The sequence below is a fragment of the Strix aluco genome, chromosome 7 (assembly GCF_031877795.1).
Source record: "Strix aluco isolate bStrAlu1 chromosome 7, bStrAlu1.hap1, whole genome shotgun sequence".
In the NCBI taxonomy this organism is placed as follows: domain Eukaryota; kingdom Metazoa; phylum Chordata; class Aves; order Strigiformes; family Strigidae; genus Strix; species Strix aluco.
In genome coordinates this window covers 5,149,252-5,174,523 of record NC_133937.1, presented here as the reverse complement: position 1 = coordinate 5,174,523, position 25,272 = coordinate 5,149,252, and the positions used below count along the sequence as shown (strand labels likewise).

At 36.5% G+C, this 25,272-nt stretch overlaps 1 protein-coding gene across 1 annotated transcript; it reads right to left on the bottom strand.

Moving 5' to 3' along the window:
* Nucleotides 1–9,561: 9,561 nt before the first annotated feature.
* On the bottom strand, nt 9,562–25,182 carry PBLD (phenazine biosynthesis like protein domain containing). The gene is made up of 9 exons (XM_074830008.1): nt 24,839–25,182; nt 22,413–22,512; nt 18,851–18,949; nt 18,195–18,304; nt 18,014–18,043; nt 17,421–17,509; nt 16,097–16,275; nt 14,274–14,336; nt 9,562–10,416 (listed from the first exon to the last, which is right to left on the bottom strand). The coding sequence occupies exons 1-9, from the start codon at nt 24,920–24,922 to the stop codon at nt 10,304–10,306; spliced, it is 867 nt and encodes a 288-aa protein (XP_074686109.1). The 5' UTR covers nt 24,923–25,182; the 3' UTR covers nt 9,562–10,303.
* Nucleotides 25,183–25,272: the final 90 nt, after the last annotated feature.

Here is a 25,272-nt window from a genome sequence, read left to right as displayed (position 1 = left end):
CCTGCTTCACTCAAAGTACAAAAAGAATCAATGTGCAGGAAAATACAAGGTAGTTTAAGTATGAAAATGAGTGCTAAAATTGTTGAAAATAGAAATACTTCTTGATAAGTAGACAAAAATCAAAAACCATAGAGAATGGTCTCTGTTTTGAGAATCAGAAAAGTGCACAAGAAAGAAGCTCTGTAAGGGATAAAATATGGTGTCTAATGCCATGAACCTGCAAAGACTTGAGTGTGTTTAATATTAAGCCCTGAGTAATCCCACTGAATTCAATGGCAGCCTGCTTACAATATTTAAGGTAAACAGCAGCACTTGGAATTTCAGGGAAAAGAGAACAAGCAAAGAAAGACAATGGGGAAAAACAAGGGCCACAAGATGAGATATAAGCAGAGATACAGGTAGGATCTCACAGAAAGTGAGAATGAAGATGAAAAACAAGGGAAGGTTTCAAGTGGCCTGAGTTGCAACAGTTTACAGGGGCTGGAATCTATAGTCTATAATATTAGGAGCTGTCTTTTTTTGTCTTCTCAAACCCTTTGACTCATTGTTGTAACATGAAGAAGAGACTGTAATTCACTTTGGAAATGAACTACAGTTATACATCTGGTTCCTAACCAATTAGGAAGAAGACTCTCAAAACTCCTCATCTCCCAAAACATAATTAATGCTACAATTAACGTTGCTTGCCTAAAACAAAATCATGTATAGATTGTGCCATATAGTTTATTGACTGAAATAGAAATATATGAAGCAACAATGAAGAGAGTGATGCCAAAGGATGCTCTAAGCTTTTTATAAAATAATTTTTCAGTTCAGAAGGAGTTATTTTCTTGTGCAAACAGGCATAAAATTACTACCCACTGCCGCGCTTCTCATTGATTTCTACTTGGCACAGTTTGCCAGATGCTGTTTGGTCTAAGTGTTGCCCTGACCTCCACTGGTGACGCTGGCCCCTTTTTGCTTTGTTGCGCAGTATTTTCCCAGCAGGGAGGTCCCACCCCTCTAATAGTTCAGTTGCAACTTTTGCTAAAGGCTTATAGGTTACCCATATGTTGTACTGGAGGGGCCAGCCTGACTGGAATTAACTCAGAAGTGGCGTCCAGCATTGTGGCTGGAGCTGGCCCAGAGGAGATTATAAATGCCCCAAAACTAATTAAATATTTTGTCTCCTGCTGGTAAACAAAAGCGAATGAGGGCAAAAATATGAAATGCCTGATTTAACTAGGATCTGTAAGTAGCTTGACAACAGCAACCCTGAAGTCAGTGATGCATGATTTAAAAGCCCCTAATGGGTCAAAGCTGTTACACAAATGAGACTTTTGTCAATTATCCTTCACTTTATCTACTTGCAAAACTGTTACCTAAATGTACTTACTATCAGTTTTCAGAGTATTTCACAACAGCACTTCTGGGGTAAGAGCCGTGCAGTCCAGATATTTATTTGGAAGCATTCTTAACTTGCAGTTTTGCACTGAAAAAATACAGAAAATAAATATGACAACCCAAAAGAAAATATGTACAAATACGACTTGACAGTATTTTCAGTAACATTTTCAAGGATCTGAACTGTCAAATGGTGCTCCTTAAAAATGAGATAGAAAAATTCTCTTATTTAATAGCATATTTAGCAACATTTTTTAAAAATTGTTAGCTAAGTGCCTTTCTCAAGGCACTTCTATTTAAAGAAATATATACAGAATACATACAGAAAAATAGATATAAAGAAATCAGTTAAATTATTTAAATACAGAATAACATATAATTAAAGAAACCAGCTAAAATATTTAAATAATTGATCAAATGCTTTTGATATATGACATTCACATTCAAAGTATTCAGTTTTGTAAATTAAAAATCCTCTCTCATGGCATTTTAAATATTGTATGTCCATACTGTATTTTAAAATACACAGCTGGAGACTTAACTTCTTTTCTCTTAGTAATGCATAATAGTTATCGTGTAAATATTCCATGAAAATGTTTTAGAATGTTAAGTGAAGAAATGTCCCACAAAAATCCCATTAGTAAAGAATATGAGAATTCTAATTAGATGTTCTATATACTTATTTCACATACATGCTTAACCTCACATTTTTAGGTAACCCTACTGCAGTTAATGGGACTAATCAAGTGTCAAAAGTTAGAAATAGCTGTAAATTTTGGTCATCCAGGACCTCAGTTCATAATGCTGTTAGCATGAACTAGAAAGTGACTTGTTTAACAAAGGCATAGCATTCACCTTTTCTGGGAGGGCATGTGTTAAATCTTTATGTTTTCCATAAGCACATTTTTACTTACTTTTTAAAAAACCTCTACAATAAGGTTATCTTTACTTGCTGAAATTTGAAACACCGAAAAATGGCAAGGATCAAATTTATGGGTAAAAGAAAAGGAAACCTTAAAACACTTAAAAACCTTAAAACCTTAAAATTGATAGATGCATATGTATAAATACATACATATACAAAAACCCTATACATCTCAGTTCATTTTTTATAGTACTTTACCATTAGATTTTTACTTTAGAATTAAACTGTTATGCAAATTAAGTAATCCACACTCAGCTTAAGGAAAAGTTTACACTATTAACTGTAAGGGCGGATGTTGTAATTAATGCTTCCCAAATTAACTAGGAAATTTTGTAGCTATATTGGTTTGCATCCTGCCATAAACAGATGAGCGCACACGCACACATGCATATAACACATCTGCTCTTTTGTCCAAATGGACAGCAGGATGCCACAGAGGTTTTTCCATCAAAAGAAATGCAATTCTAAAAGATTAAGATGTTCTAGTTAGGCACATGGTAACATTTGATGTTTCAGATTTTCAAATCTCCCATGTGTGACATTTCCAAACAATAATGAATTAGATGTGACAGGTATATTCTAAAAGCTACTAGTAAAGCTGGTTGTGAATAAAGGAACACTTAATGTAGTGACTGCTGCTGGATTTAGAAGGCACAAAGGGCAACGTTTCCCATTAGGTACAGGAGAATAAAAAGTGATAAACCATGACTAGAAGAGCAAAAAGCTCACTTCACTTCACCAATGTGCCTAGAAAAAGGACTGAATATTTGGTATCAAAAAGCTAGTTGTTTCTTTTAATTCCTTATTATTTCAGAGATTTCAAGAATCTCAGATGACAGCATTCTATCAGATTTTAGCACAGTTTTCTCTTGATTACCCAAATGTGGGGATTTCTCAGACTTAATATCACAGTGGAAATTTCAAATGAAAAGCTTTTTACAGCAATATATTCAGCTACTTCTGTCAAACAGGTTTCCTTTTAGATATACATAAATGACACAATCTTGCTTATTTAATTACAGACACTGTGGTTTATGTCATCAACTACTCACGAATCTTAATTCCTAATTCAAAAAATGCAGTAAGGCAGCTACATTTCTGTTGCAGCTGGTTCATATACGACTGAGAAGCAAAAAGGTGTGTATTATTCTGTTCTTCCTTACAGCTTAAAAAAAGTGCCTGAGCATAGTAATAACTGTATTTTTGTAATTCAGACTCACTGAAAAATGTGCATTGAATAAAAGTGCTACCAGTTTAAAGAATTAGGGATGCTTTTAGAGTCAAAGACCAGGAAAAAGTCCCACCCAAGTTCTACAGCATCAAAAAGTCAAGAATGCAAGCTTTACAGCAGGACTCTTTAATCTAAGAGACAAACCCATAAAAAGATCCAATAGCTGGAGGACAAAGTTTGAAAGTCAGGAACTGGAAACAGAGTATTTCACCAAGAAATATGATAGATTCTTCATAAATTTACATTTTTATATTAAATTTGGCTGCCTTTCTACTATGCCTAAACCACAAAGTATTGGCTTCAGTGCACAGATTGCTTTGTGCAATATTACTGTCTGCGATATGCGTTCAGGTCATCAGATGATGGCCTTATAGATATGCATCTGTGAAATGCAGAAAAGACTCCCAAAGTTACCTAATAATCCAAGACAGTGATCCAATAAGCATCTGAATCTATAGAGAATTCTGGCAGACTACATGCAGATTAATTTCCCTTACTCTCTAAGTCTTTTTCTTTAGGGAAAGTATGTATCTTCTTTATGGTGAGTGGAAGCCATTTATGTATCTCAGGCATTCAGAGAATAAAGAAGCTATAAAATTCAAAGTGCTCAATGAAGAGGAAACAAACCCAAATATTTTACTGGTATCACTGAAGCCCAAAACTTATCACCGTATCACTCTGTCTTCCTCTGAATTTTGAGGAGTATGAGTGACAATATAGGAATGTGTATTTCTGTACAGGGAACACAAGCTTGTATCTATCTTTCCAGAAGGGCTGTTTTTTAGAAAGGGTATTAATGTATTCTTCCACAAAGGATCTATTAATTAGACTGCTTTCAATACATTGTTCCTATTCCATAGGTACATACTGGAAGAAGCACGTGAGAAAAATTGTCCTAGTTACGAAAAGACCAGCATAATCCATTTCAGGTGTCAATAAGATGAAAACAGTTAAGGAGGGAAAATGAACCTACAGAACTTAGGATCTCTCCTCTACTGTTTTTTTGGCTGGCAGGGAATGCTGAATTTAAGTAATGAATTCATATTGTACCATTTTAAGGATGAAGATTCCAACTGCTTTTGTCCATCTCAAAATCCTAGGGCATAGCACAACTTAATCCACACTCCAAGCCAGCAGGGAAATCTAGCAGAGATTACACCTCCAGAAGTACAATTCCCTTCAGAGCTCTTCCTGGAACTGTCTGACTGTACCACCTTTTAGTCAGTGCTAGTGCTTGAGACAATTGAATCCTTTGTTCAGAACTTCCAAAATGAAACAGAAGTACCAATTAATTGGTATTCTGACTGGGACTAATTCAAAGGTGTCTTCTAGTACCTTGGGATATGGTGTGTGCTACTTTGGAGAGAATCGATCAGTCAGAGATTGATGAAGGGGTGCTGAGGTCAGGTTTGCAAATACAGAACCATCTGCAGAGTCTCCTGGGTTGGTACCTGCAGCATAGTAATTTACAGGAGCAGGTGTTTCCTTTTAATCTACATTTTTTTTCTGCTGAAATTGTAACTTTACTGAGAAAGTGCCTGCAGTTTGCTATTAAGAGGGTACTTTGTTTATTGATGCTATTAACTATTAACTGCTGAAAGGTTTCTGAAAGTTGTAGTAACCTTACTCCTTAAGAACACAGGTAAGAATAGAGGCTGTGATGTTAAATATTCAAGTCAATTAGACATATCTTCAGAAAGCTGCTATGCATAAACATAATAAAGACCAAAAGGCTGTTTCTAAACCAGAATTATTTTGTTCAGAAGAGAGCCATTTCCTTCTGAATATGGGTGACTGGAATTATCAAAGTCGTTAAGATTATAATTTATTTATTTATAGCCATAAATATTTATAGAGAAAGGAGGCATTCTGAAACAAAAGAAAAATTCAATAATTCCAGCTGGAATTTCCCACCTGAATTGAGCTTGGTGAGATGGGCACTCTGGGAAGTGCCCTTTGGTTTGGATCCAAAGCATAGCAAAAGGTCAGTAGAGAACACAACTGAATTCAAATTCAGGTTCCTGGCTTTGCTGCACCTCACACTCTGCTCCCGATCTACTATAATCTACATAATCTCTTCTCTAGCCTAACATCTCTAAACATGACTCCCAGATCATACAAACTGTCTTCGCATCATTAACTTCAACTAGTGGCAAAAACTGAGGGCATGCCCTTGAGTCTTTTAACTATGCTAACATATTGCAGTCTCTACACAGGCATTACACCTCCTTCTCTTCCTGCTCCTCACAAACCTACTTCACCTCCTTCAAACTCCCTCCTCTTCACAATTCTAGAAATGCTCTTGAGAATTTTTCTTGGCTCTGCTCAACGTATTTGATCTACCCTGTAATTCTTAACAGGGCAAAAATTATGTATGGGAAAGTGGTTTCTTGGTTTGGGTGTATCACCAAAAAAAGCCACAGAACACTAGGAAGTGCATAAAACTTAGGCTTATATGATTCATGACATTAAAAACCAGGGAATGTCCTCCTTTGGCAATCAGTGAGGCAAAAACACAAGTCAAAGTGAACCTCTCACTAAAGAAACCAACAGAGTTAGAAATTTTTTTCATATTCTGCTTTAGACATTAAATCTAAACTAAAGGTCTTAGTCTAAAACTGACCTCTCATAAAAAAAATTTTCACAGTTCAACTATCTGGTAATATGTTGGGTTTTGTTATTCTACTTTCCCATTCTTTTGAAAATTTTTAATTATGTTTGTAGTAAATTTTAGGAAATAAAAGGAGGACAGTGACAGCAATTTAGAAAAACCCTTTGTTGTTTAAGTCTGGTAATTTAAAGATAGATCTACTCCTCTGGGAAAAAGAAAACAAAACAAAAACCAAACAATTTAAAGTCAGAATCAAGCTGCTTAATTGGCAGATTTTTCAGTTTTTAATTAAACTAATTTAATTTTTACCTGATCTGGCATCACCCTTAATTTTCATTTAGTTTCCCTTTTTAACTCCTGGGAAGGTTCCCTCTGTTTCTGGCACATTTCCTTGTCACTCTGATGAATCCTGAGACAAAGAAAGCTTTCCTTTCCCAGAAATAACTGCCTCATCTGTTGCTAATTTCCCTTCATACCCCTTACGAAACACATGGCTCCTTTCTATGACCTCTTGCTGTGTACACATTCATAAAATCTTTTATTTCCACCTTTTGCAAAATTTTCCAATTTTGATAACAATTTTTCAATGTATGTTTTCTGTCTATTCTCATCTAGATAACAGAAAAGAAATGCAAAGTATTTTCATGAGTCCTTTAAGCAAATCTGTTAAACAGCTTATTGCATAAAAAATAGCTTCCCATTTTCTTTTCATCCCTTTTAGCTGTACATTAATTTCCATAGCAACAAACTTATATGGTTTCTGTTGTTCAGTGTTATTTTTTTTTATTATTTTGTTTCCTTCCTCACGGCTATGTGCTTCCTTCCTGACCCCTACATGAGCTATGCCTCTGCAGAGACACACACCAAAGAAGTAAAATGAGCAAACGTGCATTTAAATTTTCATGTCTCAGCTGTTGGATCTAGCCACAGATTTACTCAAAACTTACAGTGGCCTGGAACTTAATGACCTTCTCTTGGACACTCTCTCAATAAATAACTCTCCAGTGCACAGGAATTTTTGAACTGTATTTTCCCTTTACATAATTTGTTCTTGGTTCAACACATCCCTATGCTACAATCTTAATTAAGAGACCAGCCCAAAAGAGTTCTGAAAATCACAGAATCAAAGAATCATTTAGGTTTGAAAAGACCTTAAAGATGATCAAGTCCAACCATTAATGTAGCACTGCCAAGCCCACCACAAAACCATGTCCCTAAGCACCACATCTACACGGCTTTTAAATACCTCCAAGGATCCTCTGCACCAGAAACACTGACTGAAGAGACACTACATTCTTCCAACCTCCCACTCAGTATCTTCACTTAATTTAACTTCTGATTCAACATTTTAGTTTAATCATAATAATGCAAATTGGCTATTTTCTTAGAGAAACATTAAATTCCAAACTTCTATGTTAATAACTGTAATATCATACAGGCAGTTCCCAAATATTCTCTCTTGAACAGAGGTTTTTTAATTAATGAGTAAGGCCTAGCAACTTGCATTAAAAAACAGTCCATGGGAAGTCCATGATGATGAAGTCTGTGTGAAATTCTCCAGCACTCAAAGATTGTATTTAGCATTATAAGGACCTAAAAATTGTGCTGCATAGGTCAAAGATCACATGGCACTAATGTTTATTTAAATTATAGTAGTCTCTTCACAGAAATCTGCCTTTAAGTATTGCTTCCTTTCTGCATTTTCCATGCTGACTTTGGCTTTTGGAAATTAACTTAAACTGTGTTCCTCTCTTTCTTGATGTGAAACTCATACAATTTTAAGTCTGAATCCTCATTTCAAGTGTAATCAGACATTTCATTTGGTGCTAAGGTAACCTCACATTCAGGATCTTGCTCAAAGATAGTTAAATTAGATTAACTATATACAGCTAATAAAACCCACAGGTAAATCCTTCACATGAAAACATGAAACAAGGCCACAAAAATTCTAAATAATCTTACCTGAAGTTCACATAACCTATTTTTTGCACTAGGAAAGACGGACAGAATTTGTCAAAACAACTGATTTCCTCTACTGTTGACTGAAAATGTGCAATGTATTAAAATAAATCTTGGTGAGTAATTAGGATGACCAGGTCAACTACAGAGTGTTTCATGAGAATAAAGTTGCTACTCAGAAAATGAGTGCTCTTTTTCTTGCCACTCTCAGCAGCCTTGCTTGTTTTGCATATGGTTGCATGTTTAATTAGCAATCCTTCTGTAAGTGTCTGCAATTAGCACAATGATGATTAATAAAATAACTCCTTTAAAGCTCCATTTAGGCAGCAGAACTGCACAATCAGGTATAATTAATTCATCATTAATAAATCATGGCTGATTAACTAATCTGTTGATTACAAACACATTACTGCATAGTCTCCCACCTGAGCTCTGGTGATTTTTCTATCGTGAACAGAAATAGGGACAAAGTAGTAGTAAACTTTAAAAAAAAAAATGCATTAAGCAGCAAAGATATTGGTTTGGTCAGGAAATTTAGATAGCAAGTATATTCAAAATTTACTGGGCTTTGTTCATTATTAGTCCCCTTGAGTAAAAAAATAATTGTACTGCCTATTTGTTAGATCTGGATGGGTGAACAATAATTGCTTCTTTATTTCATTTATATTCTTAAGGAAGGGGCTTTTTTCCCAAAGCATCTCAGATTCACTCTTTGCATAAGCCAGTAGGAAGCAGCAAATGCAGCAAAACAAGCTTGCAGGATTGCTTCTCAAGAAGATCCAGGTCACTAGCCAGAAAGTGATCAACCTGCTTTCTGAGAAGGCAAGGTCAAGGCGGCCACTAAATACGCCATGGCAACATCACTGTTAAACTGCCTCCATAGCCGTGCCTGGCATCTGATGATGAGTCCGTGTTTATAAGCCACACTTCAGGTCCATGAACTTCAGCAAGATTGAACAGGGAAGAACATGCATTTCCATCTGGAGATTCCTTTTGCTTGCCACCTAGCTCTTGAGCTTTGCAGTGCATTTAAATCATATATTCCATATGTTCTGCGTAGCAGCAGGAGCTAGAAACTTTCATTTCAAATGAATCCTAGGATTCTCACACTGTTATTTGTCTTCAGCTACTCGCACTTAAGAAAGATGTAAGTTACAAGTTATGATAGATTCAAAATAACTGGAAATAGGGGAACTTGGCACAACTAAGTTCCTCATCATTTATAAAGGGCTGACATCCAGCTGTTCCACAATATGAAAATGCCTCTGAGTTCAGAATACTTCATCCTGAAATATTGCAAAGAACTAAAGCAAAGCTTAGGATGAAACTGATTTGAAAGGGAAAACAGAGTTTTAGCTAGAGTAACTGAAACAGTTCAATATTCCTAAAAGATCCAGAGAAAGAAAAGAACACTAAAGGAAAAAGTGACAAAATCTGAAGCAGTACACTTCATGAAGAAAATACAGAAGAAACTTTTAATTTAGGAGCAAATCTTCAGTCTTTGAAAAGTAAATGACACTGCTGTAACCAATAAAGCTTTCTTTCAGATTTTAACCAGTTTTATGTCACTATGTCAATCTCTTAAATCTTTCTACTAAAACTTTAATTAAAAATATTGACTAAGCAGCAGTACTATGGGCCACTGCAATACCATTCATCTTTGAAAAATACTGTTCATAAAAGAGAACCATAAAGCATATTTCTAAACTATTTATATTTTTCATATTTTTAATTCAAGTAAATTAATGAACATATGAGCATCATTTCAATATATGGCAGAGATTTTTTTTTTTAAAAGGACTGTAGTCAGATTTCATGGAAAATGACTGAATATGGAAAAAGTTTGATTATTTTATCCATCAGAAAAGTATACAATTTAATCTAGGAAGAAGGAATTGTTTTTAACATAGAATTTGGAAATAAGGAACAGACTCATTTAACAGCAGAAAAACAAGATAGCTGTCCTCGGACATTTTCTGACGTCGGCGTACATATGAAGTGGCAAGATGAAAGTGAAGAAAACAATAGCAAGGATCTTGAAGATTAGAAGTGAGCATATTCAAGCAATTTTTTTTTAAATGGACAATAAGTAATCAAAGACTTTTGAGGACAGTGGTGATTCACTGCCTAGAGCTAAGATATAATCAGCATAATATGAGTAATTTGAAGGTGTGGGAGATCAGTGTCGATTTCTTCAGAAAGTCAGGTTTCCTTTTAATACAATAGCAATTTGCCCCGCAATATCAACTCTTCCATCATTACGCAGTGAAATCTTCAACTCTCCGCCACGGCGGGAACACTGAAAAGCTAAATGGAAACAAGAATCCACAGTTAAAAAACTATCTATCATAAATTATTTAAAAATCCATGAAAACTCAGGGAAATGAGGTCTCTGTCTCCAGAAAGCAAACAGCACCAGGGATACCCTGGATGAATTTGTCTTTACAGATGATTAGCTGAGGGTGTGTATCAGACTAGAACTTGTCTACTGAGTCTGACAAAAACATTAATTAACACAAGTAGTGAAGGATAGTTTGCTGCGATGTAGCCAACCATGTTTCCTTTCCTAAAGAAGTCTTGAATTCTCCCATCCATAGGATAGACAGTTTCTGTAGGTAAGAAGGAAGAACACCGAGTATTATCTGCATAAGAGAGAACCACTTTACCGGTATTGAACATCTGAAGTAGATATTAGGTTCAAAGAATGCGTTTGGCTAATGAGTAAATAAAGCTCAAGCAGGCCGTGGAGAAAGTCTACAAAGAAACATAGATGCTCCTTCAGCTGCCATAAACTGAGACCAAATTCCTACACATACAGGAACAGATATTGATTTATATAATCCCGAATATGTAATTTAATACAGCAGGATAACGTTTAAGTAGCAATAGCCTTCCGCTTGTAAATAGTTACAGAACTAAACTTTTGGCTAAACTGTTTAGTCATATACAGGTGGGACGACAATGCTCACTCAGCATACTGAGTCTGCAGACTTGTTTCAGTAGTCCAATTTTAGTTGTGCAACTACTTGATCCGAAAATGGTCTGGTTCAGCCTGGCATTTAGCAAAGGTTTGAGATTTATATAGTGTTGTTTTTGTAAAAGGCTGTAAATGGAAAAGAGTCATTAATGTTCAGAGTCTTCTTACTCAGTGAACTTCCAACTACTACAAAAGTTATTCAAAGCCAAAGGGCATGTTTTTCCTCACAAACCCACAATTTGTAAATTGGGTAGAGGTTGTATTCAGATGCTGACAGAGCACAGGATCTCTAACAGATGGCATATATACTGTATGCTTTAAAACAATCTCTCAGACACAGCTCAAAAAAGCTCAGTCCTGGATACAGCCCCTTTTCTTCACAATAATTTGGAAAGTTCTCTATAATCTGTTTGAATATATCAAATTCCTTAAGCATGTTTATAAATGTTATCTTAGAAATTTGAAAACTATGTGAAGGGCTGGATACAGAGACAGTTGCTAAATATTGTACTTCTTAGTAATTATGAAGGTCTATACATCCGATATGAGAGATTGTATTTTTTTAAATACTGCAGAGACTCTTGAAATGAAAAAAAGGCAAGGACTGATACTGAACTCTGATTCAACACTCAGCTTAAATTCAAGGATATGTAGAATAGTTTCAAGAAAGATCATAAAGTATTTCACCTTGTAAAAAGACTGGAAAATTCTCTTTGTAGTTGCTGGGTGTGGTCATTACTTGACAATTTGGTTTAATAAAAGTAGGAAGAGAAGCCAAAACCAGGAAATTATGTCTGATACTTCAGCAAAGATGCAGCTGACCTCCTCCTAGAGGTCACAATACCCCGAGAGATTTGACAATAGATTTAATGTTCCTCATTTTTATACTATTTCATATCTGATCTATTTTGGAACTAACAGATCTTTCATTTTATGGAAGAAAAATCTTCCTTTATTCTTGCAATAAAAGGTATCGGATATTACAGAAGCTACTGCAAAGTTTTCTAAAAAGTCAAAAGATGCTCTTATTCATTAATCTTTGGTGACATGGAATCTTCTTGATTGTCAGCCGTCTTTTCCAAATAATCTCATTAGTAATAGAATTAGCCCTAGTACTACCTGATACCCCTCGGTCATGTGTATGTAAGGAAAAGCTACTTCTCATAAGACTACATGTTGATCAAATGTCAAATTAACTTTTCTATTTAAATCTATTCTATATGATTTCTACCACAAAAGAAGTTTGAAGACATATATGCATGAAATTAAAACAAAAAAATCTATCTTCTGGGAAGATAGGACTATTTTTTTTCTGATAAACACATTAAAGAAGCTGATTACAGTATCAATTGCCTTTACTGCCTGAGATAGTTTCTCTAAAAGAGGAAATGGCACAGTACATACAAAATACATGAAAATGCAAAACAGGTAGAAAGTATCACCTAAAAATACAGACGGAATTTCTGCCTGTTTGATTACTTAAAGAAGCAGTGTCTATAGATAGCATGGAAGTTTCAAATTCCACATTAACATCCGAAAATGTCAAAATCTTCTGAGAAACAGCCAGTCCATACGGATGCATTACCAAAGACAGTTTCTCCTTTTCAGAAAATACGTTGGGATTCTTCCCCCCAACATTATGGAAATTGTCACAGATTTGTGCGATGTTAATGCAAATATGAGATCTTCAGAATGTTAAACCTTTCCTTCAGTCCACGATGGAGAAGGTCTCAGTCATTGTGGATTACCACACTGAGCTATGGAGCGCAAACAGATCTTTTAAAGAGCTTATCATTCTCAAGAAAATCCATTTGGAGATTCATTTGACCAAATATAGGAAGGCTGATAATCAAGGAAGCTGTTTGTTTGGAAAAGTGTTTACTTTTATGGACGAGGAACCTTATTAGTTCAAGGTTCCAATCTCTGCTCTAAACTAAATGTTGCCAAAGACTTAATTGTTGTCAGGTGCACAAAAGAACTGTAATCCCCTGCCCCCTGCTCCCCCCTAGACAGGGACTAGGCTATTTTGTATTGCTTCTGTTGTTCTTCCATTCTCTAGCAAAGCACTAGAAACATGAGAAGCAGACACCCAATGCCTCTTTATCTAGTGTTGTCATGTATGAACAGTTTCTCTCGGTTTTTTCCACCAAGTTCTTCAGTTTCTTTCTTAACAACAAATACGTGATCTAATAAGCATATCTCATTGATTGAAAGAATATCAATAAATCTAGATGTTCTTTGACTTCAGAGGTCCAGCCATCTCAAATTCCTTTAAGGCTTAATCATTTCAAAGTAAGACTGCAAATTAAATCACAAACAAATAAAATTTGCCCATGCCCATGTATCTTGTCCCCATTCTTATATATTTAAGGTCAGCCAAATTCTTTCTGTTCTTGTAACATAAGTGACTATTCTTTCTTACATTCTTCCTTGCTACCATGTAAAAGATCATCATCCTGAGGAAAACTGATCTTCATACCTAAATATAGATGTATCAGAAACCAGAAAAACCCTGTACCATAAAGCACATTCTGTATGTAGAATCTGAATGTTAAAAATACATCACCTCTTCTTAACTAGCTATAATAACACTAGCTATTCTAAACCCTAAGTTTCCTAAAGAAGTCACTGAAGGGATTAATCTGGAGTAATTCTCAAGAAAAGTCCAAAATCAGGCAGAAACCATATGACTTTTTCAGTCTCATTTTAATATACATGAGGGGAAAGGAAAACACTGCCCAAATTGTACTGAAAAGTACACATCCTGAATGAAAATACCAGTACCTTTTCCCAATACCCAAAACGCAAGCCATAAAGACCAAGAAGTAAAATTCAATCAAAACACAAAAACATCATCTGAAGTTCACCAAGCCTCAGTTATGATGAAGGGTCACGAGAACTAAAGTCCAAAGCTGAAATCAAAAACTAACTGCAGAGCGTTACAATCCAGAAACTGATACTTCAGACTCCCTGCAGGCATGATGTGTCATGTTGGTGGGTAGAAAAGAAAGCAATTTCTTAAAGATTACCTCACTCACAAAATACTACATAATGTTCTATTCATATTGAGAAAATGGATAGGGAGTTATTTCTACAGTTTGGAGTGTATCAATAATATTACTTTTTATTTTTTAGTGAGTAGCGTTTACAGAAATGGACAGTTTTGCAAGAAAACAGTTTCTCTTACCAAGCATTTCTTTCTTCCCCAGCTGCTCTGACCAGTAGCTGCTTAGAACAGCATGGGCAGATCCTTAAAAGAAATTGGAAAACAAAGTACAGAATTAAATTAGAATCGCTACTTTATAGAGCAAGCACATTCAAAATGTAAATGCCATAAACAAATTAAGGGCCACAAGTGTTTTTAGGACAAAAAAACCTAAGAGTTTTCACAGTAGACAGAACTTAAGGCTTTATAATTTCATTTAGTTATGATAAAGCCATATTACTTCCTCATCCTCTGGCTTCAGTGGAAATTTTGCCTAGCCCAGGGTTTCATGATTAGCCACAAACTGGCAGGAATAACAAATAGTATTGATTAAATTGAGCCAAAGTACTCATTTGTTTACCAAAAGTGAAGTTTCCTAATAACAGAATCTCAAAATATTAAACTCAAAATATTATTCATCTAAATGTGGTTATTCAATGAAACATGAAAAGCTACTCATCAAAAAATCTGAATAGGCTTTTCGGTATTTTTTAAGAACAAACAGATAGAAGTCACAGTGTAAAACAAAAGTATTTCCTCTCCTAACAGTTTTTCACAACAAAACTGAATGCTGTTAAGTATCAGGATGTAACTCAAGGAGATCTTTAAGGTCTCACCCCAGCTTCTGAAAACTAAAATACCAATTTCTTGTTTCCTGATCGGCAGATGGCTTAAAAACTTCGGATGACTTCTCAGCTTCATAGCTAGTCACGCTGCTTCAGTCTACATTAGCAGCTAGGGGCAAAGACACTCTGCTGGAAACCCTGCTGTGAAGTAACTATAATTATCAGGGCTCAAGGACACCAGGGCATGTAGCATTATTAAGAAATCATTACAAAAGAAATATAATACAAAGCCCTAACACTGTTAAAAGTATACTTCAGCTACACAATAAAAAGATTAGTTTCTATAAAAGAAACGACACTTAAAGATAGAAGACAAGCAACAGTGAGCTATAACAAGCCTAGAAAAATCTCAGAGATACAGGAAACTTCCAGCTTTTCCTACATATCAATACTAGTCTTCCCAGAAGTCCTAAGGAATGAGCTCTGTGATTAGATATGTCCACAAGACTCTGTCCCCGTCTTTATGTGGAAAATGGGACCGAAAGCTTAAGAAATAACTGAAATACGCGGCTCGTATGTCTTTGTAAACCTTTCTTTCTGCTAGGAGTGCTGAATAACTACCATTGTTCCAAGAAAGAAAGTTTTCTCTTTCTTAAGCAAAACTCTTAATAAGCAATTTTGACCAAGTTCTCAGCTGCCTAATAATTAACCTGTGATTAACTGGTACCTAAGCAAATAACATCATTCTGCAGTAATCATCACACCTACTAAGTGGAACATCACACGAACGGGCAGAGAACAAACCTGTTAAATGTCCCTCAATATACAACTAGCCAAGTTCATATTATTCATGGGCCTGAGAAAATCCACCATAAATGTCATGAAACTAGAGGAGATCTCAGCTGAAGTGCAAAAAAAATACAGGACACGAACAGAAGTGGCTATGAACTTCTGCAACATCTATTCAATACCAAACTAGTCTCTCGCTTTTCTCTAACTGGAATAGTTCAGGGAAAAAATCTGAAAGAGACACAGCAATATCTGGCCTGATGACAGCAAGAATTTTTTCTGAATGAGCTGGTATCAGTCATGAAAGTTTCCAGTTTAATGAGCACACTCCTGCTGTCCATATAAAACAGTAATTTATAAGACTCCAAAGTACACTCATGAAGTTTAATAAGAACCTTTTAACTGAACTGAAACAAGAGTTAGAGAGTTGCTTATCACAAAAACACACACCTGTAACAGGGTCTTCCAGAACTCCATACCAAGGTGAAAAATATCTGGAGTAAAAATCATGGCCTTTATGTTTTCCACTGGAATTTCCCTTAAGAGTGAGTATGAGTCCTTTCACCTTTCCTGTCTTTTCAGCTGACAAAAAGCTTTGTGCGCTCACTTGCAGTTCTTCCAACACAGACCTTGAATATAATCACAGAACTTTAATAGCTGATATTCTTCATTTTACATGAGCTTAAGTATTGAAAAGAAACATAAAACTACAAAAATCTTCTTCTCTACAATCCCAAAACAGACACAGTAAAAAGTTAGAGGAGACAAGATTCCTAGAATTGTCCTCCCAATGTCATTTGACAGAAGACTACCCTGATTATAATAGACTCTGAGTGAATAGAGAAAAAAGTTCAAGCCATGCACTTCCTATTTATTTCTGAAAACAGAGCATCCTGGAATATTAGCTACAAAAGAACACACTTTTGATGCAACTTTTTAATCATTGAAGAGTATTTCATCACTAAAGAATGCAAAGAGTAAGCCCTCCATTTCAGAACAAGCAAATAACTAACACCATGGGATTCTAAAGCACTCTACAACAGCCTCAAGTCGGTGAAGTTGCAGATACCTCCCTACAAAATAAAGTTTGAAAGAGTAAAAATAATAAGTACTCAGCTGAGGATATTTCCATCTACCCACTAGCCCAATCTTTAAACATTAGTTAGGCCAAATTTCAAGTGAAAATAATAGTAATTGGGCCTGTGTAAAGAAGTTGTGTTTCAGCAATATATATCCAAATCATACTTGACTTAACAATGAAATTCAGCTCTCTGAGATTAACAAATGCTTTGGAATGATTTGAATTGGAATTTCCCCTATAAAGCTACTTATAATGCTGTTAAGTCTGTGTAAGCAGATTATAGTCAAATGGGAACAAGAACCCATGGCGTTCTGGCAACGTGCCCTGTCTCGCTACACGGATCTCTATAGCTATGCAACTATGACTTCTTCATTTGAGAAGCAAGACTCCTAATTTCCTGCTAGGTTACTGGATCATTTTTTTACTCAGATGGCAAAAATACACCATCCTTAAAACTGTTTTCTACACCTCCTTTTCTTGGAGATAGATTTCAGACTGATCTTATTCAGCTTTGCAGGTTCATTAAGCTCACATTAGAAGATAAAATAACTATTTAACACAGGAGTTTAAATTAGAGTTTTTAATCCCCACCTGTTTTAAAACTAGCTAAAAGAGCCTAGTATGTAAGGAATAGAAATTTAACAATCAACTCAATTTCTGTACACTTGATTTTAAAAAAAAAGTATAAGACACCTTTCATAAGCATCACTGAGGCGGACTAAGAGTTTCTTTGTGTCAGGAGAATAACGGAGATCTTGAACAACCATGTCACCAACAGCTGCCTGGTGGAAAAGTGAAAGGGGACAAAGAAACACATTGTCATTTGAATATGAAATACTATTTCCTTACATTCGCATTGAACAAATACCCTGCTAGATCAGGGCTTATGCAAGATCTTTCATGCAGCCCTCAAGTACACGCAAGCAAGAAAAGTAAATGCACTAAGTGCATGAATGGGTATGGCTGGTGCTAACAGCTCCGTATATATCAATTTGGAAAGAAATTCAGGGACCTGAAGAGGGCAAGGACACTAGATTGACCTCACATGCAGACAATAGGCTGAAAATGCCAATGAAATAAATACTGACACTCCAGTCGATAGCAGTGAAAGACAAAAGTTCAGCTGCAGCATTTTGGAGAATTCCATTTCCTGAGCTGCATGACTCAGACCTTTAAAGTTTAGTACATCAAGCAATGCCATGCTGCCACTTTTCAGCCATTTTAATACACAAAAATAAGTATAGCTCTTATAAATGTGCTTCTAAGACCACATATACTTTTTTTACCTTTATTAACTCTTCTACTTCCTGAAGTACCTGAAGCAAAAAAAAAAAACACACTGTAAAAAATAGAACATATATATGTATGTATCTACCCAGCTATCGATAGACAGCTATACTTACATACCCATACAGACATAAGCACTTACTTCCCTTGAAAGCCTTTCATAACAAAGCTTTGACTGACCTGTGGGTAGGTGAAGTAAAGTGGCAAGTCCAGGACAATATGACCCTCCACTCGTCTGGCTTTTAATTCCCCACTCAGCGTCATGAACGTGAGAACTGAATTTGTGTTTTCTAGAGAGAAAATATTGCAACATTATTAAACACAAGAATTTGAATCTAAATTATTCTAGCTCTTAGAGTAGCTCAGTATATTCACAAAAAGTTCATCATGCAGCTAAAATGTAATAACTACAGTAAAGCTGTATTCTGAGACAAAACTCCCAACTAACTCAATAAATAATCTGCTGAGGACAATAAACACAGCAATTGCCTGTGAGTCTTTCCTGCACGTTCCTAGAATGAATGGGAGTTTCCTTTTAACAGAAAGAGCAATATTCCCCATTCATCAAATTCTACTGTACCTCTCCCAGATGACATTTGCATAGTTAGCGCTTTTCTTAAACAAGAGTAATAGTAGGGCATCAGAACCCAAGTGTAGGCATCAGACTACAACCTTATAATTACAGAGCAGTTGTAAAAGACAATACCTAAGATATCTCCATATGTGTTCACTAAATGTTCTGAATATTAATTGCCTTTGTTGCAGAAAATAGAGATCTTCTTAATTAGAAGTCAATTTTCTAAAAAGTTATAGTAATAAATAGCTTGTAAACATACTTTGTACGTGAAACAACACAGCAGCTGCTGCAAGTGTAGCATGACCACAGAGAGGAACTTCATTGGCTGGGGTGAACCATCTGAGTCCAAAGCAGGAACCTTGGAAATAAAGTTTATTTAGCGTTATTCAGTGGAAGAAGTCTAGTTCCTTAATTTATCTCAAAACCTTATACGAGTAATGACATTTCAGTTAATCAAAATGCATGTTATAATCAGTCTTGGTCTTAAACACACTTTTAGGAACCTATTTTGTACTGATTTTTGGAACAGCTTTTGCTTTTGAGTCAGGCCAACAACAGGAGTCTACTATCAACAGAGGAAAGCGACTTTGTTACAAGAGCAAGGACACTGCGAAGTAGAAATGCCTGCGGGCCTGGGAACTAGGCCTGAGAACCACAAACATCCTCGAGAAGCCCAGCTGGCACCTTTGAAGTGCTTCTGGGTCGCCAGAAACCAGTGACATGCTAAGATACCATCGGTAAGCACAAAACCAACAAACTGTAACAGCAATTTATCACCTAAAAAGGTGAAAAATAGCCTGGAAAAAGGGAAAAACATCCCAAGAAAGTAAGAATCAGTAACTGCCTCTGGCTTTTCTAACTGAAGAAACAGGGAAACTGTCTGGAAAGATAAAAATTGGTCTGAGAGAGTAGAAAACGTCATCATCTATAAGCTATTGCAGGTGAAAAATAGAAATTAACAGCATCTATGGGCTTCTTGAAGTGGTGGTGTCCGATATTCTCTTACATCTCTACGATACAAAAATTACTTAATTTTTACCCAAAATGGAGCTTCTCTCTCTGAGAACTTTCTGTGCTGCATGTGTTTTCCCTTTCCTAAACAGGTTTGCCTGAACTTTCTACGAGATCATGGATCCTTCCCGGGGACCCATGGCTGAGTCCATGACAGAGACCATCTTTGAAGTAAGACTTACTTTACTGGTCCCCCTCTGGGCTTGGTTTGGTTTGTCCTCCCACTTCTGGGATGGCTGTGTCCCCTTCTGGGATCTATTTGTCCTCCTCTCTGGAATCTCTTTAATGCACTTATATATCTACATATATCCACATGTAAGTGATCTATCATAAGAATATTGACTGCTACATTCTTGGTAAGTTTGATTATCGACCAGTGATAAGTTTGTAGTAACCTGTAATATTATACATATACACTTCTTGCTGCTATTATTGATTCTTCCATGCTATTGATCACTGATAATAATTTGTCATAGCTTGAGATACATAGATATATTCACTTTATTAATCATAGGTATACTTGCAAATGGTGATTTTTGTGGTGTTTGTGGTAATCTGTAATAAAGCAGCGATTTTAGAAGATAAAGCCTCCATGACCTTGTGTATTATGGAAACCTGTGAAGTCAGAGTCACAATCTTTATACACCTGCAGGCTGGGTTAACGATAATCAGAGCTAAGTCAGTTATGAATTAGTTTGCTTAAACCACCAGTCAAGTCTGGTAAAAGCCTCTAGTGTATACTAACCCTTCATTTCACTAGAAATCATATTTCTATTTGTTGTTCCAAAAAAATTGGAACCCAAATGCACTATACTTGGTTTCCTGTGGCTTCTACAGAGTTCTTGCACCATGGCATTTAAGATAACGCTTATGAAAATATATTTCAAGTGAATAATTACCATACAAACAGAACTAAAAGGTGTAAAAGAAACAAATGGTAGTTTTAAAAAACCCCGAACAAGTCTTGTCAATGCCCCTGTAAAAAAACAGTGCATTGAAGTCAGTCCCCTATTTAATGAAAACAAATAGAATCCCAACAAAACCTAGTGGATGAAACTAATGGCGGCAGCAGAGAAGTGCTCTGAGGCAGGAGAGACGCAGAACCCAGCTGTGAGACTGCCCTGAGGCGTCAATGCGCTCCCCCAAGTGGACGTTGTGCCTGAAAGCGGGAGGAAACGGCGTCAGCCATGGCCGACTGGAGACAAGAGAAGCTCGGTGAGCCAGGACCTGCCTGGATGCTTGAGACATACAGCTGCACTCAGACGGAGAAGACGTTTCATACTCTCACTAATTAATGTATTCCTAAAATAATGCAGATTTTTAAAAATTAAATGAAATGCACTGATCACAAACTCATACTCCTGCAAAAACATACTCTTTGTCCAGGAGCCCTTACTACACCAGTTCATGTTCCAGAAGCAGATGATAGTCTCATAAATGACATTCTGATGCTCCTGGTCTCCTCTCACCCCCACCACCCCTCAATACACACATTCTTGGGTGTAGCTCAGTGACTAAACTCCTGTGAAAAAATTGTGCCCCTCTTCAGCAGCTGCATGGGTCTGATGTCACAAACTTTACTCCCATCAAAAGCACTTTAATGGGAAAGAAACTGGCATTTTATATGCTGTTGGATATGGATGACTTGAAAATAAATAAATGTATTAAGCATATTGGCAAGGTGTTAACATGAAAAATGAAAGGTGTTATCACTTCTTGATTCAAGCAATTAGTCTAACCCTACAACAAATTCCGATATATTAACAATAGGAGTAAGTGTTGATACTTACTACTTTAAGAAAATCCTCTTTAATTACAGAGACTGTGCAAAATTCCACTCCCTGGACAACCAAATGATAAAGAACAGGATTTTGCATACTGTCCTAGGGTCTCTTTCAGACAGTCAATAACCCCAAAGCTGTTTCTCTCTCTTCCACTACATCGTATCAAAGCGAGGGCATGCCAACACGATACCTTAACCTGGAACCTAACTCCAGGCTAGTGGGGTTCCAGCCCCTCGGCTCCTGCCACCACACAACTGCAAAGTGAGCAGACTCAGCAAACTGATTCAGCTGAAAACTAATCCACAAAGCAATTCTGACAGGACTCTGTATTTGTCCAATATTTTCTATCTTGTCCAATGTCTCTCCATTTCCTCTTCGATCATACATACGTGCCCTACCAAAGAACACCAGTGAAGTCCCTCCACTCAAACCAAACAAATGAGCAGCGTTTGTTCTGGGCAACTTCAGATTTCCCAGTTTTGTTAGAAAACTGTATTTTCCAGTATTGGCTCCACAGACAGCTTATGAGATTTTGTGACAAACTCGAGTAATAGCTTACAGTTACCTCAGCAATGATCTTCTACAGCCAAGCCAGATTCTACTCACTTTGCAGTCTTGTGCGTATGGTATAAGTATGTTCTATCTCTACTCTTCTGCTTGTATAATAAGAAATTATCTCTGGAGATTATTAGTAGTAATGGAAGTATTAATTGAAGAATCTTTGCATAGCATTTTTAGGAGATTTTCTGTATGCAACTTGCCTGTTTAGTAAAAGGCACTAAAACAAATGGGCTAATTTATGAATAATAAATGTTTGTATATTGTAAAATGAATTTGATATGCAGCACAAATACTTTAAATAATCCATGTGCAAACAGCTTATTAATATTATCTTGAGCAAGATACATCAGAACTCTGAGATTGTGCTTTGGCTGTTTTACAAATTAGCATCGTTCCTTATAAATGCACCACAGAGTCTTCCTATTCCCTTGCAAGAGATTTTGGAGGGTAAAGAGAACCACTCACTTTTGGTAAAGTCATCTCCAGGGTGCAGTTTTCTGATGAAAGCAGTTTCTGAAAGGTTCATTTCTGTTGCAATTTTTTGGTGCAAATCTTCATCCAAGTCCTAATGATAAAACAACAAATCTAATTAAAAGCAGGCCAAAAAATGCTGAATCAAACTGTCAAATAAATACAGTAATTTCATTTTCTATTATAATAAACCATAGATTCATTTTTAGTTCAAAACACTTTTGAAAGTAAAAGAAGCTTTAAGCATAAAGCAGGATAACTAGTTCAATTGTTGTGATACCTGGGCAGTTCTAATATCTGTCCTATTAGTTTACAAATTCTTGGAATACATGGAAAATGAAATCAAAAAAATAAACTCAGTTTTTCCATGAACACAAATCTTTTTTAAAAGCCATGATTAAAATCACACTGAGAAGTCCTTATTAACATAATCTGAAAATAACTACAAGTCTCTTTCTATGACTCTGAAAAATCCACGCCAGCAAGAGGCATGCAGTAATGGCTGGGGCCACGGCCAAGATGGCTGATCAGCGGTTAGGGCTGTACCCTCGATAGCACTCTTTGAACAACGGGAACAATATGCTAAGTCAGTAGAAACTGAGAGGAGATAAACCGAAAACCAAAAATGCTGGAGCTCACTCCGTTCTGCTCTAACTGCCTGCAGATTTAAACCAGTGAACGCTGATCCCAGGATACGTGAGCTGAAGCGATTGTATAAAATTCTACTTCACCCTTGTTCCATTGCTCTTTCCCCACCATTACGCTGACTGGCCAGCTTTGAGAATTTGGTCTTTAAAAGACAGAAACAGAAATGAAACAAAGTACTAAGTGCACCTGGTCAGGTTCAACCTCTGACAGATAAAAACTTGCCCTGCTAACTTTACTTATTTCTCTTAATAACTTTAATCCTTTTCAGCCAGTGATCCCATACTACAGGTAGGAAACAATTACCGATGCAATAGACCGGTATGTGCAGATTGAATTCTCTACAAGAAAACAACACTCTAACTTTTTACCATAATAAGCATCTCTCCTCAGAAAAATAGTTCTGCCAATTACATACTAAAAAGATACTAAACCAGAACAAAGACCAACCAAAATGTTATTAAAAATAATAGAACTTTATTGAACTACTGCCATCCTGTGGCACTTCTGAAACACAGGAGGGGCTTGTTTTGCCATTCTGGCATTATTCGCAACCGTTTTTGTAAACCGTCTGCTGAGACTCTGAAGGGAACGGGGAACAGAAATATTGCTGCTAGGTGCACCACACTTTCTTGGAGATTAGAATAAAACTACAAATTAGGATCTGTGCTTTAATTGAATCTCAGCTTTAACTCTGACACTGAAGCCTCTAGCCCCAAGTACTGTAGAAAAAAACTTTAAAACCTCAACACTCCAAAAGCAACATGCAATTAAGTTGCCCTCACAATGTATTAATGTAATAAAGTAAAAATAATATGAAAATGCAATTAGAAGCTCATAGTTTTAAAGTGCAGTCTGAGAGGGAGTATTTAGATTTTAGGGGGTCAAAATCACATCTGAAGGGAGATGTTCTCAGTCCTAACTTCAGCTGATCTGGTAAGTAGGCTATACTGTATGAAACCTAGACAGGCTTAGGAACATTTAGAAAGGATTCATATTGTCAATACAAGCTCCTAGCATTGACTGCTCTACATATATTTTCATACTCACAATTTTCATCAAGTGTTACTATACAAATAAGGCCTGCAAATTTCTAAACCAGTTTAATAATCAGTTTTTTGGTAGAAATTGTCAAAAGTGTACCAATTAGTACCAACTGTTCACAACACCTTCATGAGAATGATGACTACTGTCAATTGCACTAAAACTACCATGCAACTTCAAAGCAATAAAAACTGGTTGTTTAAACTTTGCTAAAGCTGAACCTGACACACTAAAGGTGAAAGACTCAGACCCAGATCTATACTCCTCCTCTCTCCTTCCATAGAAAGAGAAGAAAAAAAAGAAAAAGGGGAAAAAAAAAAACCAACCCACATCAAAACCCACATTTTAACAATTCATTCAAAAACTGTTGAGTACTGATTCAGTTATTGCATTTCGTTTCCATTTAATTCTGAATCCATTGGCTTAAGAAATCAAGCCATTTCTTTTTGACTTAACTCGGTTAGAATAAAACCAGTATGTTCCTTACAAAAAAATTAAACCCACAAAAAATACAAAGCATGTTCATGAAATCGTTCCGACGGGAAAAAAAAAAAAAAAAAAAAAAAGTACTGCTGTGCTAATTTCTCTAATCGGGAGCAACAGCAAACAACGCTTGCAAGAAATCCTGAGTAAAGGAAGCAAAGTCTAGTGCCGTGCTGAGTGCTCAGGCCAAGTACAGAACTGGTAAATGCCACTGCAGTCCCTCATAAAAGTTATTTTTTTTAACTTACATTTTCAAGCAGACAAACTGCGGCAGGATTTCCAGAAAATGGCCGGTTTGTAAATGCATCAACCGTAAAAATTGGAATTTGCATTGTCGTTTGCGCCTATTTAAGTCTTAAGCTGTTTTCTGCAAGGTACTTTCTAACCTGCTTTATCCCCGAGTGACAGCAGAACTCTAAGTTAATGTTTCCCTAGCGGCAGGAGGAGCCAGCGCCCCCCCTCCCGTCACTTCCCAGCGCGGACATGGACTCAAGCCTCCTTCCATTCAGCGCTCAGCACTGATTTAGAAAAATATTTTAACCTCTCTCTTGCGTCGCTTGCTACCAGCTCCAGAACGCTCTAGCGGGCCCTTCCACCACAGCGCCCGGGCCAGCCCGCCCCGCGCTGAGGGACTGACGAAGCCCGGAGCTGGGCTAGGTTCCCGCTGGGTCCCGCCTGCCGC